Raw genomic sequence first — 19,275 nt, 5'->3', positions numbered from 1 at the left:
GACTGTCTGCCAAAGTCTCGAGGCGGCAGGAGGAAGGTTGCGGGCCTAGTTTGTCTGGGAAATTACAGATGTTTGTATACAAATGCTAGAAGTGTTTGAAGTAAAATTGGTGAGTTGGAATGTTTAGTGTTGGGAGAAAACATAGACATTGTGGGAATTTCAGAAACTTGGTGGAATGAGGAGAATCAGTGGGACACGGTGATTCCTGGATATAAGTTATATTGGGAGGATAGGGAGGGAAGGGTTGGAGGTGGGGTGGCTCTGTATGTCAGAGAGGGTATACAGTCCAGTAAGACTGAGGTCAAAGAATTAGATTCCCTTCTAGAAATGCTTTGGGTTAAAATAGAGGGCCCAAAAGGAAATTTAACTATGGGAGTTTGTTATCGCCCACCAAATCAAAAGATAGAGGACGATTATAATATGATGGAAGGATTAAAGATAGTGGCTAAATGTAAAAACTGTGTCGTAATAGGTGATTTTAACTACCCGCAGAATGATTGGGTCAATATGTGTTCTGATCGAGAGAAAGAGACTGAGTTTCTAGATGCTCTCTCAATGACTGTGCTATGGAGCAGATGGCCACAGAACCTACCAGGGGTGCGGTGATCCTGGATTTAGTCCTAAGTAATGACTTGTTGAGAGATGTAAAAGTGATCGCACCGCTTGGGAGCAGTGACCATAACGTTATTGAGTTCACCTTTTGTATAAATAGAGAGGGACGGTGGCTCAGTGGTAGAGCATCTGCTTGGGAAGCAGAAGGTCCCCAGTTCAATCCCTGGCATCTCCCAAAAAGGGTCCAGGCAAATAGGTGTGAAAAACCTCAGTTTGAGACCCTGGAGAGCCGCTGCCAGTCTGAGAAGACAATATTGACTTTGATGGACCAAAGGTCTGATTCAGTATAAGGCAGCTTCATATGTTCATATGTTGAGAGTTGCCCCAAAAGAAAAGCACAACCACGTTTAACTTTAAAAGGGGTAAATTCTCTGAGATGAGGAGGCATGTGAAGAGGAAACTGAAAGGAAAGGTAGATACAGTCAAAATCCTTGGGGAAGCTTGGAGGCTATTTAAAACTACAATCCTAGAAGCTCAGATAAAATATATTTCACAAGTTAGGAAAGGCACAAACAGGTATAAGAAAAAGCCTGCATGGTTAACAAACAAAGTAATGGAAGCTGTAAAAGGTAAGAAGGACTCCTTTAAGCGGTGGAAAGCTAGTCCAAGTGAGATTAATAAAAGGGAACACAGGCTGTGGCAAATCAAATGCAAGACTGTAATCAGGCAGGCAAAAAGGGACTATGAGGAGCATATTGCAAAAAACAGAAAGACCAATAATAAAAATTTCTTCAAATATATTAGAAGCAGGAAACCAGCCAGGGAGGCAGTGGGGCCCTTGGATGACCAAGGGGTAAAAGGATTACTAAAGGGGGATAGGGAAATGGCTGAGAAGCTGAATGCATTTTTTGCCTCCGTCTTCACTGTGGAAGATGAGAAGTGTTTGCCTGTTCCAGAACCACTTATTTTGGAAGGGGTGTTGAAAGACCTGAGTCAGATTGAGGTGACAAGAGAGGAGGTCCTACAACTGATAGACGGATTAAAAACTAATAAGTCACCAGGTCTGGATGGCATACATCCAAGAGTTCTGAAAGAACTCAAAGTTGAACTTGTGGATCTTCTGACAAAAATATGTAATCTTTCATTGATATCTGCCTCCGTTCCTGAGGACTGGAAGGTAGAAATGTCACCCCCATCTTTAAAAAGGGTTCCAGAGGAGATCCGGGAAATTATAGGCCAGTTAGTCTGACTTTAATACCGGGAAAGTTGGTAGAAACCAATATCAAGAACAGAATGAGTAGGCACATTGATGAACACGGTTATTGAGGAAGACTCAGCATGGGTTCTGTAAGGGAAGATCTTGCCTCACTAACCTGTTACAGTTCTTTGAGCGGGTGAACAAACAAGTGGACAAAGGAGACCCAATAGATGTTGTTTACCTTGACTTCCAGAAAGCTTTTGATAAAGTTCCTCATCAAAGGCTCCTTAGTAAGTTCGAGAGTCATGGAGTAAAAGGGCAGGTCCTCTTGTGGATCAAAAACTGGCTAATTAATAGGAAGCAGAGAGTGAATATAAATGGGCAGTCTTCGCAGTGGAGGACGGTAAGCAGTGGGGTGCCGCAGGGCTCAGTACTGGGTCCCATGCTATTTAACTTGTTCATAAATGATTTGGAGTTGGGAGTAAGCATTGAAGTAGCCAAGTTTGCAGATGACACTAAATTGTTCAGGGTGGTAAGAACCAGAGAGGATTGTGAGGCACTTCAAAGGGATCTGTTGAGGCTGGGTTAGTGGGCATCAACGTGGCAGATGAGGTTCAATGTGGCGAAGTGCAAAGCAAAGTAATGCACATTGGGGCCAAGAATCCCAGCTACACATACAAGTTGATGGGGTGTGAACTGGCAGAGACTGACCAAGAGAGAGATCTTGGGGTCATGGTAGATAACTCACTGAAAATGTCAAGACAGTGTGCGATTGCAATAAAAAAGGCCAACGCCATGCTGGGAATTATTAGGAAGGGAACTGAAAACTAATCAGCCAGTATCATAATGCCCCTGTATAAATCGATGGTGCGGTCTCATTTGGAATACTGTGTACAATTCTGGTCACCACACCTCAAAAAGGATATTATAGCACTGGAAAAAGTCTAGAAAAGGGCAACTAAGAATGATTAAAGGGTTGGAAAACTTTCCCTATGAAGAAAGGTTAAAATGCTTAGGGCTCTTTAGCCTGGAGAAACGTCGACTGCGGGGTGACATGATAGAGGTTTACAAGATTATGCATGGTATGGAGAAGGTAGAGAAAGAAGTACTTTTCTCCCTTTCTCACAATACGAGAACTCGTGGGCATTCGATGAAATTACTGAGCCGTTGGGTTAAAACAGATAAAAGGAAGTACTTCTTCACCCAAATGGTGATTAACATGTGGAATTCACTGCCACAGGAGGTGGTGGCGGCTACAAGCATAGCTTCAAGAGGGGGTTAGATAAAAATATGGAGCAGAGGTCCATCGGTGGCTATTAGCCACAGTGTGTGTGTGTGTGTGTATATGTATATATATATATATATATATATATATATATATATATATATATATATATATATATATATATATATATGTATGTATGTATGTGTATATGTATGTGTGTGTGTGTGTGTGTGTGTGTGTGTATATATATATATAATTTTTTTGGCCACTGTGTGACACAGAGTGTTGGACTGGATGGGCCATTGGCCTGTTCCAACATGATTTCTCTTATGTTATGTTCTTATGACTGTCACAGAAGAATTCTACTTTTCTCTGGAAAGCCGACATATATTCACATACCTTCCTACTAACAGGATGGTAGGAACCCCACAAGTCCTTTTCAGAACAGCAGAAACAACCTAACATTTGGCTTTTAAATAATGGAAAGCCCCCTGCTTAAACAGAGTACCCAAACAGCCTGAATAATTATATGCTATAGTTATAAATATTGAGTAGGATTCAATGCTTTCATCCTAATCTTCTTTATCTTTATTTGACTTCTAGCTCTCCTTTCCCTACAAGTAGGCTCAGGGTGGGTTACAACGATACAATCAATAACATAACCCAATATTAAAAATAATAAATTAATTAAAACCCAATAAGAACATAAGAACATAAGAGAAGCCATGTTAGATCAGGCCAATGGCCCATCCAGTCCAACACTCTGTGTCACACAGTGGCCCCAAAAAATTATATATATATATAGAAACATATACACACTGTGGCTAATAGCCACTGATGGACCTCTGCTCCATATTTTTATCTAACCCCCTCTTGAAGGTGGCCATGCTTGTGGCCGCCACCACCTCCTGTGGCAGTGAATTCCACATGTTAATCACCCTTTGGGTGAAGAAGTACTTCCTTTTATCCGTTTTAACCTGTCTTCTCAGCAATTTCATCGAATGCCCACGAGTTCTCGTATTGTGAGAAAGGGAGAAAAGTACTTCTTTCTCTACTTTCTCCATCCCAATAATAATATCAATTGGTATAACAATGACAATTGATGGCACCATGTAGACAATCCACCTCCATCTGCTCTCGTGTAAGCTCCCCATATGCATGCAGGTGGATGGCAACTGATACCAGGGGAACAGGCAGACAAAAGACAATGCAGATAGAACATAGTGAAGACAAGCAACACAAGGCAACCAGGCAGATAAACATGAAGTAGACAGACAAGCAACACACACGAAACAAGCCAGCAACGCAGCAGAGGCCAATATAAATTGATCTCCACCACCTCAACGATAGGCCTGGAGGAACATCTTCATTTTTCAGGCTTTGTGGAACTGCACTAGCAGTGCAATCCTAATGACACTTTCCTGGGAGTAAGACCCATTGAATAAACTGTAGTAGAATTCAGAGTAGACCTACTTAGAATTGCTCTCTAACAGTTCAATCCTAAAGAGAGTTACACCAGTCTAAGCCTATTCATATTAATGGGTTTAGACTGGAGTAAGTCTCGTTAGGATTGTACTGTAAGTCCCCCAGGGCCTAGGTCTTAGTAAGGAGAGTGTTTCACCTGGTCAGTGCCAGAGTCAAGAAGGCTCTGGTTGAGGCTAAGCGAATATATCGAGGGCTGGAGATCACCAGCTGATCTTGACCCATTGAGTCTGCTGCTTTTCAAAGGACATACTGGGAGGGAAATGTGAATTCATGAAGGTGAGTTCACAAAAACAACCTGAATACTATTCACAATGATGAAAACTTAGTTCTTATTTTTTTTAAATGTAAAACTTTGGATTTTTCTCCTTATGCTGTCTTCAAAAGTCACTGCTGAGGGTCAAAGAGCCTTCCAGAAGAATATGTCATCAGGGAGCATAGGAAGGTGAAATGAAATTCCTAGCATGTTCCTTACCTCAGGGACCTTGCCCTATGGAATTCCAAGCAAAGAAATAGTATGGTTCCCCATTTTATAACAATTCCCATTTGCAGATTAAAGACAGGTATTTGTCACTTCCAGTGGGCAGAGCATGAACAGAGAGCTTAAGTGGTGTGCTTCGGGGGGGGGGGGGGGGTAAACACCCAAACAGAAGCTTGTTGAGTGTTTGAGGAGGGTGCCATGAACCTGGGTTCATGGTTCATGAAGTGGGCAACATTCAGCCCAGACTTTGGCTTGGGTTCAGGTCTGTGCCCATCTCAATTTTGGATCCTATGAATGATTTCCATGCTCACTAGATAGCCTGTGCTGCACAGCTTGATTCCGCTTCCATTAAAACTTCAGTTTGCCCAATATCAATGGTTTTTAATGGACCCATGCATTAATGGAAATTATAGTGGAAGATGTAATGCACCCTGCAGCAGAGGCTATCTGGTGTGCGTGGAAGTCCAAGTCCATGACTCTTAACTAGTCATTTTGACAGAGTGGTGTCTTCCTCCTCTATTCCTTGCAAAATTACACAAAGTGTGCAATGTGCCACCACTATGTTTCCAATTTGATCTGTCCCTGTCACTGAAAGCCTTGACAGGAGTGGCCCAAGAAGATCTGGTCCAGTGCTGCGCTCTACTAAGATGTTACAAAGGAGAGCAGGAAGAGGAGTGGTGGCAGCTCCATCTCTTTTATAAGGTGCAGCATCTGCAAATGGAATGAAACTATTTTTAACCAGTTTCACTTCTCCCTACCCTCCAATAGCTCCCTTTCCCTTGAAAAGCTGCTGGGGATTGGGGGATGCTACAGTATAGTTTGCTTTAAGGGGGAAAGGGACAAAATGCCCCTTTCTCTTGCAAAAGAACAAGTTAAGCTTTTGCTCCAGTCTTGTAGCAAGAGCGATGGATGCATTCTGTCCAGTTTCTACTTTTTGCTGCATCCCTTCCCATTGCTAAACATCATATTGTTCTGCAGGTCCCTCCCAAACCTCAGCAATTGCTTTGTGGGGTCCAGGGGAAGCTGATAAAAACAGCTTCTGAGAACTTGTGCTAGTCATGGAAGCAATAGGTTGAACCCTTGTTAAGGTTCTCCTAGCACGCCGTCCAAGATATGCTAATGAACTTTTTGAGAAGTACTTACAAGTTTCTGAGTGAGTCCTGGGGGAGCCCATTCATATGTGACAGTGTCAAACGTCGGATCTTTCCGAGACACTATAGGATTAGTGATAATCATGCGGTTCCTTTTATAGATGCGAACACCATCACCTCCTTTCACCCGAGCAGTTAGCGAGGAATATTTTGAATCTGACAGCAAGCGGCCAATTTTCCGATCGTCTTCTGCATCAGAGCTGAGGCTGTGATCTTCCTGGCTGCATTTGCATGACTTGCATATTTTCCTGTGGGAGACAAATGAGATCATCCTTTGATATAAACTGGACCCCAATAGGCATGTGCTCTTTGGGAGGCTCCTGGGTGAACTTCAGAAACACTGAAGGTTACATATCAAAATGGATCATGACATAGGACAAAAAGACCCTTGTTGGCAAGAGCTCTGTCAGAAGAGGAATGTTTGACAGCTATGGACTAATGGGATCTGCAATGAGGTGGGGACTAAAATCCATGCTGCAGAGGCCCTGGGAAAGCCATGGTACACAATGACCAAGTGTTCTTTATAAGCTGACTGCTGGCATGCACAAGCAGTTGTAAAAAGATGCCGAGAATACTATTACATTTGTTTCATTGCTACAACCAGAAACATCTTGTGCTGAATTGTTTATCTTAATTTACAGAAACAGTTTGATAAAGGTGTTAAAGATAGGAAGTGCAGCTATATTTTAGACAGAATCAGAGAACACTCATCAGAGGTGGACAATTTGTATCTTGAATTTGCTGTTCCTCAGTACTAGCAATATTACACGTAGACAAACATAAATTGGAAGATACTGAAATGCAAAAAGCAAAGCTGTGCTTCAGAAGTTTCTATCACGGTGGCCTCAAAATTGTTAGTTTCTCCTGAACTTTACTTAAGATATTTATGTCACATACTTTATAAGTATCTGATGAGGGAAGATGGAACAGAAAGTTTTAAATGAAAGATTATTTACAAGTTTGCTTCCAATATTACTACTTTAAGTAGAATACATCAATAAATGCAGAACATAATTTATAATATTGTAGGGGGGGAATCAAGCAATGGAGCCCCCCAGCTTTCTGTATCAGAAAAATACCATCAGCAAGAACTAAAGATGGACTATTCAGGCAAAGGAAAGTGAAGATGAAGAAAAGTTAACAGAAGGCCAAGGGCTGTGTGTGTTCCCATCAGGCACTAAAAGCTCAACAAACTTAATGGAGGTTCCTTGCAGAAGAGCAGAGCAACTGAGCATTATTTATCTGCTGGCAGCAGGTACAGCTTTTCAAAGGTCTTAAACTGATTCCTAGACAAAGTAATCAAACCACATACAGCAAAGGCTGTTTCCCCCCACCCTTTTCCACAGTTCTCTCTATATCCTGCAGCTTTGTTTCTTAAAGAGGTAGTAATATATTAACTCTAAATAGCTGTCATTCCAAGACAATCATCGTGCAAGTCAACATGTCTGCAAGCAGAGATAAGTTATAACCATCTAGTGATTGCACATTTAGTAGCAAAGAAAGCCAGGTTTGCTGCTTTGCTGCTAATATAAAACTATTCAAATGGTGGAAGTGACATGGATTTGTCATTCCCCCAAACATATCCATATCAATTTCTCATCCATCTTCCTATTTTGTAATACTATATACCTCAAATCATAAAAGTGCCCACCTTGGAGAGCCTTTGATCGTACTTATACTATGTGTTGGGTTTAAAAGTCAGTTTCCCTGGAGGAAATGACACCTTTGGAGGGCAAGATAGTGTCACATCTCTTCTGAGCCCCCTTCCCTCCTCAAGCTGGAGTTGGCAACCCTACAGTCCCCTTCCTTATTTCCACCTCTTTCTTGTTTTCTTCTGCACCTGCTTTGACTCCCCCCCCCCTTTTTCTAACTACCTGGTCCCTTCACCATCTCCATTGACCTTGCCTGTTTCCCTACATTTAACCCAGCATATTGTCTCCCCATTCTCTAAGATAAAACCTCTGTCACACTCTCCATTGCTTTCCTTTCCCCCATCTTAATCCATCCTTTAGCTCTCAGTCACCTCAGTATCCTAACCACACAGCTTTCAATAATCCCTTTCCTACTCCCCCAGACACCACTTCTTTTATTAGTCCCCCCCTTTAACTTCTTTCTCTCCCATTACTTCTCAACAGCTCATACCACTCTCCTTCAACAGGCTCACCCCATTACCCAGCCCTTGTCTCTCAGCCCTTCTTTCCCTTATCCTTTCCCCTTGTTCTCTCAAGCTCTCATTAGCCTCTCCACCTCAGCTCCTCAACTTCCTCCTTTGACTACTCTTCCATTCTTTATAACCCTTGATACCCCAACCTTACCTTTCTTCTTGCAGCCCCGGGAAGCTGTGGTAAACACCATCTCTTCACTGGCCCAGCCAGAGCTTGGCCCAGACACACTCTCAGCTTACATCTCATCTCTCCCACCCCCAAACTCCCACTTCTTGCTTTTTTAGCCTTTTTTTGTGTCCAGATCGATTGCTGGCTCACTTCCAGTACTGCTGTCCACATGTCATATTGGCTAGTGCCAGAGTGCTTGCACACCTGCATGACTCTTAATAATCTAGTTTGTGGCATTTCTTGAAAATTGAGCGTTATTTTCTTGAATCTCTAACCCTCTCTTCTTTCATCGTCTGCATGCATATTGGACAGGAATTCACTGTTAGATATAATAATGCTGAGCTTTAAAAGAAGTGAAACCAATTCACAGAAGCTATGGTGTGAACGATTATTGACTGTCACAGGTGGGGAGATGCACAGCATCAAATGTACAGAAGATGCACAACATCATAATGACACAAACCAAGATGTTCTCTTTACCCCATAACACTAGACAAGAGGATACCATTTGGGCTGCAACTCCGTGCCACGTATTACGTAAATTTTTGTTCTAAGTGTGGCAGTTTGCGTAGCCTACTAATAAGGCTTGACAAGGTGCACATGTGAGTCACATCCTCCTTCTGCAGCCCCTTCTGAAGTAGTGGCTTGCATATCTTCCACACAATGAGATGCAAATTCAAAAGGTGGTTCTAGTTTGCACATCAGTTCACGGAGGCTGTGTGAGTCACTGCTTTAGATACCTATGACCAATACAAAAAGCCCTTGAGAGCACAGTATGATGGAAAAACTTGCAAGTCTAAATGTAGATATATACGCATTGTTTAACCACTAGTAAAGAAGCACATCTAAAGCACTCGCATTAACTTTCAAGCCTTTCTTTTTCCCATTCTGAATGCCAGTGCACATCAGTATTATGGAAGCACCAGGGCCATTCTACAGAGGCCTTTGAAGCTCTCGATGCCTTTCATAACCTTTTGTAAGTTAGAATGTACATATTCTGTCTGGTATTCTGAGCAAACCACATTCTTGTGATCCCTGAGGTGCTGGCATAATGGCAGGGTCTGTTCAGGTAGGAATCAGACTGTGATTATGCTGGGGGTGATCCTGCTTACACGGCCAACATTTCAAGCTGAGTGGACCCTGCAGCCAGGGCTGCTAAGTCTCCTGTTATAGTGGAAGACCTCACCATAGGCTGCCCTACTCACCCTGTTGCTTGGTGGAGAAGCAAGTGCAAAACTGGGGTAAAAATCAGCACCATAGTGAAATTATGTCATTTCCTGTGCAAACCCAGGAGTAAGATCACTGCATTGAGGCAACACTATAGGATTCACCCAAAATTCTATTTTGGGTAAATCCTAAAGTGTTGCCCTCACCAGGGCTGGCACCCGGGTGTTGTTTTTTTTGCACCCTAGGCAAGGCCCCTCCACCCCCGGGCAGCCTGGGGGTCCATGCCCAGGGGCCTGCAGTTAGCTGGCTGGCAGGTGGGGAGGAGGCACTGCGCTGGCACCCCACACCCTTAGCTCAAAGGTGGCAGTGACTGGAGGCCAGCTGGGTCCCATCCGTGCCAGAAGAAAGCCAAGCTGCTGGGACTCCCCACCCCCACCTTCTTCACCCTCCAACTGGGCAAGGGCCTGACCAGACAGCCCCAACTTCTCTCTGGGTGGGGGACCCCTTCTCCTCCTCCTTCTCAACCCACCCAGTGTGTGCACGTCTGGGGGTCCCTCAGTTGGCTCTGTGGGCTGGGTAGAAGGGGGTTAATGGGTCAGCCCACATGCTGCAGCTTGGCGCCCCACCCGCCTCCACTGGATCCCAGCACCCACCTGCTCCCCTGCTGCCTCTCTACGTGCCCAGCTGCTCACACTCATCCTGGCCAGCCTCAATTGGGCTTCCCAGCGTGGCGGCAGTCAAGATGAGAGGCAGTTGCTCTGTGAGCCAGCTGGCCAGCCCTGGAAGCCAGCGCACACTGCCTCTCCCTAGCCATTGTCCCAGCAGGCTCCTCCTTCCGGCTCGGCAGGCCCAGTCCCTCGGCTCCCCACCCACCAGCTTCCTTCTTCTCCCCATCCACCAGCTCTTGAGCACAGTGCTGCAGCACCCACACCCTCTCCATGTTCAGATCAGAAGATCTCTGGCCATGGGTTTCCAAGTTGTGCCGCAAGAATCAGCCTTGCTACTGCCTGCCTGTGAAAGTGACCTCCACCCTGCAAGGGCAAGTGCAGTGGCAGCAGGGAAGGGGCACTGAGGACGTGCACAGGGGAGAGCCAGGGCACCCTAGGTGGCTGCCTACATGGCTAACTAGGACACACCGGCCCTGGCCCTCACACAACACTTCTGTGTTCATGTTGGAAGTGATGTTGTGGCATAGGTGCAATTCCACCCCTCCTCCATAGGGTTGCCAGGTCCGACTCAAGAAATATCTGGGGATTTTGAAGGAGGAGCCAGGAGCAAGGGTGTGACAGCATGATTGAACTCCAAAGGAGTTATGGCAATCACATTTAAAGGGACTGCATGTCTTTTCAATGCCTTCCCTCCACTGGAAAATAATGAAGGATAGGGGCATCTTATTTGGGGCTCAAAAAATTGGACCCCTGGTCCAATATTTTTGAAAGTTGAGGGTGTTTTGAAGAGAGGCAACAGATGCTATAGTGAAAATTTGGTGCCTCTATCTCAACGAACAGCCCCCCTCAAGCCCCAAATACCCATGGATCATTTCTCCATTATACCCTATGAGAATCTGTCTCCACATATATAATGGAGTGCCTAGCAGATTTACACGCCCGCCCCGCTTTCTGATAACCCTGAAGTGGAGGAAAGGCCTCCAAACCGGGGGGTCCCCTGTCCCCAACTGGGGATTGGCAATCTTATCATGTACCTCAGAGGCTGCCAGTGTTAGCTAGACAACTCTCCCTCCAGAACCAAGGGAGTCATTTGGCTTACCATGCACTAGGACTGTTTTAGTGTCCCAGTCTATTCATGCTTTTGTGTGCGGAACTTCATAGATAAGAATCTAATGCTGATTTTAGATATGAAATATCTAGTGCTAAGACCAAAATATTTTAAACCAGTGCTGAAAAAAAGACAATCATATCCTGGAAAAAATAACAACAGCCTAAGCATTTTAGAAAGCCTTACCACAGCCATGCTAGCTACAAATGAAAAAGGCACTGGAATACATTTAGAATTATTTTTGCCAAACAGCTCCTGACCCTGATAGCAAATAAAGAGAATGGGATTTATTAACCTGTGTGCAGATAATTGGATCAGGGAAACCAATGTCTCTCACAGGCAGAAAAAAAGGCATTACAGCTTATAAATCCATAGGCAGTATATTAGAAGACTAAATTGTGAGTGGAGCATAATTACTTTGGCACCATTCCCTCTTGCCCCCTGTTGTGCCAATAAAGATCCGTCATATGGCTGTTCATCTCCAATTGACTGATGCTACAAAAGAATGTCTGCTTTCAACTGGCCTTGCCAAAGTTCAGTTCACAAAGAGTACTAGTGTTACAGAATCAAGGGCAAATGCCTTCTTTTTAGGATTCCTGTTCTTCTCTTTCACTCCCCGAGGTATATCAAGTCAACAGTGTTATTATGTTTCATTCATGAAGGTTTTTTAAAAACTAAAAATAGTGGATAGAGGCTTCAGAGTAAAAAAAAAAAATGTAGAGAGCTGAAAAACCATTTCAATGGCTGTCCAAAAATTCCATTTTACAAAAGCAATTTTTTTGTCCTAAATAGGTTCTTAAAAGCAAAAGGAGAGGGAGGAAGAGAGAGAGAGAGAGCGAAATGGAGGCGTAAAACTATGACTGGCACCAAAAGCAACTTGAAGTTTTAGGGTCTAAAGGAGCACCTCAACACTATACTCAACTGTGACAAAAAGAAGAGCAAGCACATAAAAAGTGAAGAAGAAGCTTCACTGCTATTAAACACCTGCCTGAAAAGATATGTCTTACAGGCCCTTTGGAATTGTGATAAATCCCACAGGACTCTAGTCTCCTCAGGGAGGGCATTCCAGAGGGCAGGTGCAGCCACAGAAAAGGCTCTTGCCCTTGTAGTGGTCAAACGGGCATCCTTTAGCCCAGGGATCTTTAACAGATTTAACAAACTTGATCGTAATGCTCTCTGGGGCTCATGTGGGGAAAGGCGGTCTCGAAGGTAGACAGGTCCCAAGCCATACAGGGCTTTAAAGGTCATAACCAGCACTTTGAACCAGCTCAGAACACTACGGGCAACCAGTGCAGCATCTGTAGTGCAGATTGGATGTGCACCCGTAAAGGCAGCTCCAATACCAACCTGGCCACAGCGTTCTGCACCAGTTGCAGCTTCCGGGTCCGAGTCAAGGACAGCCCCATGCAGAGGGCGTTACAGTAGTCTATTCTCGAGGTGACCATTGCATGAATTACTGTAGCCAAGTCACTGCATTCCAGGTATGGAGCCAACTGTCTTATCTGTCTAAGATGATAAAATGCAGATCTGGCAGTGGCTGCTACCTGGGCCTCCATAGTTAATGAAGGTTCCAGGAGAACCCCTAAACTCTTGACCCTCGAAGCTGACACTAAAGGCACCCCATTGAAAATCAGTAAAGGGATCTCTCTTCCCAGGCTGCCTTGGCTTAGGTACAGAACCTCCGTCTTTGCTGGATTCAATTTCAGTGGACTTTGTCTGAGCCATTTCACAGTGGCTTGTGACTTCCGGTTTCGGCAACCCACGTTAGAGAGTGACTCAGATCGGCTGGTCCAGAGCAGCTCTCTAATCAGGCAGTGGAGGGGTCTCCTCATGGAGAGACCCGAGTCTGAGACCCAGGAAGAGTCCCAGAAAGCGGGCAGCTTGAGCCGAGGGTTGGGATTGTCAGCGGCAGCTGTCTTCCGAGCCCGACTCGCTGCGAGCCTTGCTGCCCTAATCATCATTTTTAAATGGCATCGAGGTTGACTACCGGACCTTTTCTTCTTTCTTTATCAAGCTTCTCTGCATGATATTATCAGATTACATCACTTCGGGGATGATTGTAAGTTTTTTTTCCTTTTCTATTTATCTTTTGAAGCAAAATTTGTGGAACCTTGGGATTGGAGAACTGAAAGTCAAGTAGAGCATGGACAGAGGCTAAGATGAAGAGAAAGCGGGGGAGGGGGGATACCCAGCTCTCTCCTTTTCTTTTGTGAGGCTTCAAAAAGTTCCTGCCTAACTTGATGACTTTTCTTGTGTTGTCCTGAAAAATATGATTTACTCACACCAGTTTCTAAAGATAAAAAAGACTGGATGGCTGAATTGAATTGATTTATTCTGAATTTTTTGGGGGGGAGGAAGATCTTGCAGCTGGAAAAGCTGTTTGCAAGCATATGTGGATGAGAAGTATAGTTGCTATAAGAATTCTCTGTTAAGACTGTCAAGCCAATGAATGTTTTAAAGAATGACGTTTAATGGAAAGATGCAGTGCTGTATAAACCTTTGTGACTTTTAAAAAGTTATAAAAAGAAATTGCACCCAAAGAGTGCTTGTAAATGGTTCCTCATCCTCTTGGAGAGGAGTGGCAAGTGGAGTGCCTCAAGGATCTATCCTGGGACCTGTTTTGTTCAACATCTTTATCAATGATTTGGATGAAGGAATAGAGGGAATGCTTATTAAATTTGCAGATGATACTAAATTGGGAGGGGTTGAAAACACAGAAGATGACCCTGACAGGCTGGAAAACTGGGCTAAAACCAATAAAATGAATTTTAACGGGGATAAATGTAAAGTTCTGCATTTAGGTAGGAAAAATCCAATGCATGGTTATAGGATGGGGGAGACTTGTCTTAGCAGTAGTATGTGCGAAAAGGATCTCGGGGTCTTAGTGGATCATACGCTGAACATGAGTCAACAGCGGTGGCTAAAAAGGCAAATGCAATTTTGGGCTGTATCAACAGAAGTATAGTGTCCAGATCACGTGATGTGATGGTATCGCTTTACTCTGCTCTGGTAAGACCTCACCTGGAGTATTGTGTTCAGTTTTGGGCACCACATTGTAAGAAGGATATAGACAAGCTGGAACGGGTCCAGAGGAGGGCGACGAAGATGGTGAGGGGTCTGGAGACCAAGTCCTATGAGGAAAGGCTGAAGGAGCTGGGGATGTTTAGCCTGGAGAGGAGGCGGCTGAGAGGTGATATGATCACCAACTTCAAGTACTTGAAGGGCTGTCATATAAAGGATGGTGTGGAATTGTTTTCTGTGGCCCCGGAAGGTAGGACCAGAACCAATGAGTTGAAATTAAATCAAAAAGAGTTTCTGGCTCAACATTAGGAAGAACTTCCTAACAGAGCGATTCCTCAGTGGAACAGGCTTCCTCGGGAGATGGTGGGCTCTCCTTCCTTGGGGGTTTTTAAATAGAGGCTAGATGGCCATCTGACAGCAATGAAGATTCTGTGAATTTTGGGGGAGGTGTTTGTGAGTTTCCTGCATTGTGCAGGGGGTTGGACTAGATGACCCTAGAGGTTCCTTCCAACTCTATGATTCTATGAAAGGAAGCAGTTTGGTTGCTGTGTTGAAGGGAAGTATCCCTGAATAAGCATCTCTGGGTCCGGTTATTTAGGATCACATTGGGTTGGTGCAGTGGATTATAAAATGCAGCTATTTTGTTGACTGTTGGAAGAATGGCTGTGAAGTCCTTTTTTCTTTTTAGTGGATTATAAACTTTTTGATGTTGGATATGGTCACCAGCATTTTCTTTGACTCTAACTTATCAATGGATTACAATAAATTGGTTGGTCGAAGGTGATTTTTGTATTTTTCTCTCTCTCTCCAAATTTGGTTTTCTCCCTTTTCTGCTGTGTGCTTACCACATGTGGCTTTACCTGGAGGATTTTAAACATATGGTTGGAACATATATTTCTCTTTTACTTTTTTCATGTATTTTTCTCTATTTTTCTTTTTTTGCCTCTCCTTGCGGATTTTTTACTTCTTTTTTCTAACTTGGGTTTCCCTGAATTATCTCATTTTTTCCCTTATTTTTCTGGTTATTTTTAATGTTTGCTCTTACCTGTGGATTATATAAACGGGGCATCCAGCCCTGGATTACAATTTATAGTTTGGAATAGCTGGACAAGCATGCTAAGACTTCGACTCCATTGAACTATTTATTCTGAGAAAAACACTACAGTGAACAGTTCCTGTGAGTTGAATTGTTTAGGCTAGCTGATACTAAAGACTGTTGTGGTAAAAAGGAATATTGTTGATTCGAGCCTGTTAAATTGTTGATAGAAGTAAGAAAGTTGAATTTTCCAACAAACTATTATCTTTGCATAATATTGATACTATTTGTTAGATACCAGCTCAACGAACATAAATAGGAACATTGTGTTCCAAAACAGTTTGCTGAAAGGGTAATACACAAAATTCTTGGCTGTGAGTGCAAATATACTAATAAGGATGGAAAATAAAGCTGCTATTGGCTTTAAAGAGGTACCAAGGAAAAAAGAGAACCGAGAAGGTAAACCACCAACCCCTTCACGTAGTTTTTCATCTGGTTTAGGGAAGTTTACACCTGCAGCTATGCGGGGGACATGAAAGAAATGAAAAATACTCTACTAACTGTCATAGCACAGCAGACTGGCAAAGTAGATAGTATAGGAGAGCAGATGGCAGAAATTAAACAATAACTTAAAGAAAACGGAAAACAAACAGCAGAGACCAATAAAGCTTTAAAGGTTCTACACATTCAGGTGGCAGACAACACGGAAAAAGTAGAACTGGAAAAGGAACAGAAAGCATATGATAGCAGACTTCTACAGTTAGAGATAGATAGAGCAGCTTACATGCTGAGGTTTCAAAATGTACCCGAAGAAAAAGCTGAAGATCTACGGAAAATATTAAGTGAAGCCCTGGCAGAAATTTTACAGGAGACACCTGACAAAATGGAGGAAGAGTTTGATCAAGTAAAGTGAGTCCCATCAAGTTTCACAAGGCACAATAAACTACCTAGCGAAATCCACTTGAAACTTACAAGAAAGAATACTAGAGACAATATTCTGAAGCAAGCAAGAGACAAACCAGTGATGACAGCAGGAAATATGGTAAAAATTCTGAGAGAGATACCATGGCCAGTTAGACAAAGGAGAAGAGAATATCAAACTTTAACTGACTTTCTGAGAGAAAGAGAAATACCTTACACATGGCTAATGCCGATAGGCCTACTCTTTACCTATGAAGAGAACAGATACAGGATAAATTTCATTTTTAAAGCCCAAAATTTTTTGAATTAAGTGGAGAAAAAAGAGGGGAAGAAAAAGAAGGAAGGTGAAGTGGAAGAAGAAATCTCAGATGAAGAGGACCCAAGTGGAGTAAGGAAATACCCAACAAGATTGCAGATCAAAAAAGATAAAAAAAGATAGTGATAAGAAAAACTCATAATGGCATCAATAATTTCTATTAATGTGAATGGACTTAATTCTCCTGTAAAAAGGAGAAAGACCTTTAAATATTTAGCAAAATTGGAAATGGATATAATTTGCTTAGAAGAAACTCATATTTTGGCAAAAGATCAATATTTTCTGAAAAATAAAAAACTTGGCAATGTGTTTACAGCAACAGATAAAAAGAAAAAGAAAAGGGGATTGGCAATATATATTAAGGACAAATTTAACCCACAGCTACAGTATGCTTCAGAAGATGGAAGAATTTTACTAGTGGAAGTTATGGTGGATAGTAAAAAAATCTTATTGGCAAACGTTTATACTCCGAATGATCATCAAGAAAAAATTTTCAAAGATCTACACCTCAGGTTATCAGATTTGGACTATGCGGAATACTGTTTAGCAGGAGACTTTAATGCAGTTCCTGATAGACAATTGGACAGAAAAACACATAAACACACTAAACCTAAAGGTTTTCAACCACCAACAAGTTTTTGGAAGCTTGTAGAAGAATTAGAGATAGTTGATGCTTGGAGAACAAGATACCCAAATTCTAATCTGCCAGCCACCAATCGTGGTCAAGAATTGATATGTGTTGGTTGCCCACAGACATGGTTAAAGATTTAGCTGAGACAGAAATTCAGCCAAGAGTTATATCAGATCACAGTCCTGTAATGATAAAACTCAAAGGTACTCAACTGAGAAGAACTTGGAGTTTAAATACCTCTATTTTAAAAGATAAAGACTTTCTCAAAGAAACGAAGGTAGAAATGGATTCTTTCTTCAAACAGAATATAACTCAAGATGTAAAGATGCAAGCTGTCTGGGACACCGCCAAAGTATATTTTAGGGGGCTTGCAATTAGATATAATGCCAAGAAAAAGAAAGAAAGAACTGAAAATGTCCAAAAACTAATGTCACAAGCAAGAGAAGCTGAAAAGAATGTAAAAACACACCCTATGAAACAGGAGTTCCAAAATAAAGTTAAAAAAATACAACATCACCTTAATCTATTGCTGGTAGAGGAAACGGAGAAAAAATTAAGATTTGCCAGACAGAATTTCTTTGAACATGCTAATATACCCAGAAGGTGGTTGGCCTACAGACTGAGAAAAGAGAAGGTCAAAAGAACAGTACCGGTACGGAAAGATGAAAAGATATGCCAAAGACAAGACAACAGACTTTCATACAGAAAAATATCCATTTGATAAAATCTTTTTAGGTCCTCAAGAAAAACTAATTTCCAACTTATATTCAAAGTTATTACAGATGAAGCTGCAAGACAAGATTGTAAAAGATTGTATGGTCCAATGGGCAAAAAATCTGGGGTGTAATATTATGTTAGAAGAATGGGAGACGTTATGGAAATTCAATATTAAATTAACTAAGTCAGTAACCTTTAAAGAAAATTTGTATAAGATGTTCTATAGATGGTACATAACTCTGCAGAAATTGTGCAAGATGTATACTAACATGTCTAACAAATGTTGGAAATGTACTAAACATCATTTGGGCCATAATGCCATTTTCTCCAGGGGAACTGATCTCTGTAGCCTAGAGATGAACTGTAATTCCAAGGGCCTCAGGTTCCACCTGGAGGCTGACATCCCTAAACCCAGGCTTATCGCTATATAAGGTTGCCTGCCACCTTTTGGGCTGGGAGATTTCCTGGAATTACAACTCATCTCCAGTCTACAGAGATCAGTTCCCCTGGAGAAAATGGTATTATAGTCCAAATGACATTTCTCCATAGGCTCACCTCCAAATTTCCAGGAATTTCCCAACCCAGAGTGGGAACCTTGCCAGAAAGCTTTCTGGAAGACCCAAAAGACTATTTTTTGAGAGAGGGGGCGGGAGGAAGGGAGACACACTATTTTGTTTTTTATTACAGCAAGATCAAGTGGCAGTTTATGAAGATTTTAGACTGCTAACTTTAAGAAAATTCTGTTCTTTGTACTGTTAATTTTATCCTGATGACTTATATACATGTACAGTTTAATATATAGCTGGCTTTTTGGCACGGGCTGCTCTTGGGTCTCTGGTGCTTTTAATTGTAATTTTATGGGTTAATTTATTTTTACAGAATTGCATTTTATCCAGTTTTTTAGAAGCTGCGTTTAGGAGAAGGGCAATGTAATAAATTTGCTAAATAAATTAATAAAACACATGAAAGATTGCTTAAAACACTAGAAGTTAAGGATCTCTTGCACTGAAATTGCAATGGCAAGAAAGTGAATGTGTAAGAATATGAAGGGAAGAACACGCTCATTTGACAATTAGCTCATCTCAATTTTTCAGCTTTGTAGCAGTGAAGCCAGGTCTCTCACTTTGGCTGGAGACCTCACACCTGCTCTGCCACTGTTGCGCATTTGGAGAAAATATTCTGGGGGGAAATGGGGGAGGTGAATAGCATTGCTGACTAGGGTTGCCAGGTCACTCTGAGCAGCTGGTGGGGGATGGGGGATGAACTTA

At 42.5% G+C, this 19,275-nt stretch overlaps 1 protein-coding gene across 1 annotated transcript in view; it reads right to left on the bottom strand.

Moving 5' to 3' along the window:
- LMCD1 (LIM and cysteine rich domains 1) overlaps window positions 1-19,275 on the bottom strand; it is a 100,531-nt gene that overhangs the window by 25,112 nt on the left and 56,144 nt on the right. Inside the window, exon 3 of the mRNA XM_060239600.1 lies at window positions 6,082-6,337. Within this exon, the coding sequence (XP_060095583.1) occupies window positions 6,082-6,337 (256 nt within the window). The remainder of the gene's footprint in view (window positions 1-6,081; window positions 6,338-19,275) is intronic.

Source organism: Heteronotia binoei, chromosome 5, assembly GCF_032191835.1.
Source record: "Heteronotia binoei isolate CCM8104 ecotype False Entrance Well chromosome 5, APGP_CSIRO_Hbin_v1, whole genome shotgun sequence".
NCBI classification, from domain to species: Eukaryota; Metazoa; Chordata; class Lepidosauria; order Squamata; family Gekkonidae; genus Heteronotia; species Heteronotia binoei.
The sequence above is the reverse complement of the archived record's forward strand: the minus strand, read 5'-3'. Positions and strand labels throughout refer to the sequence as shown.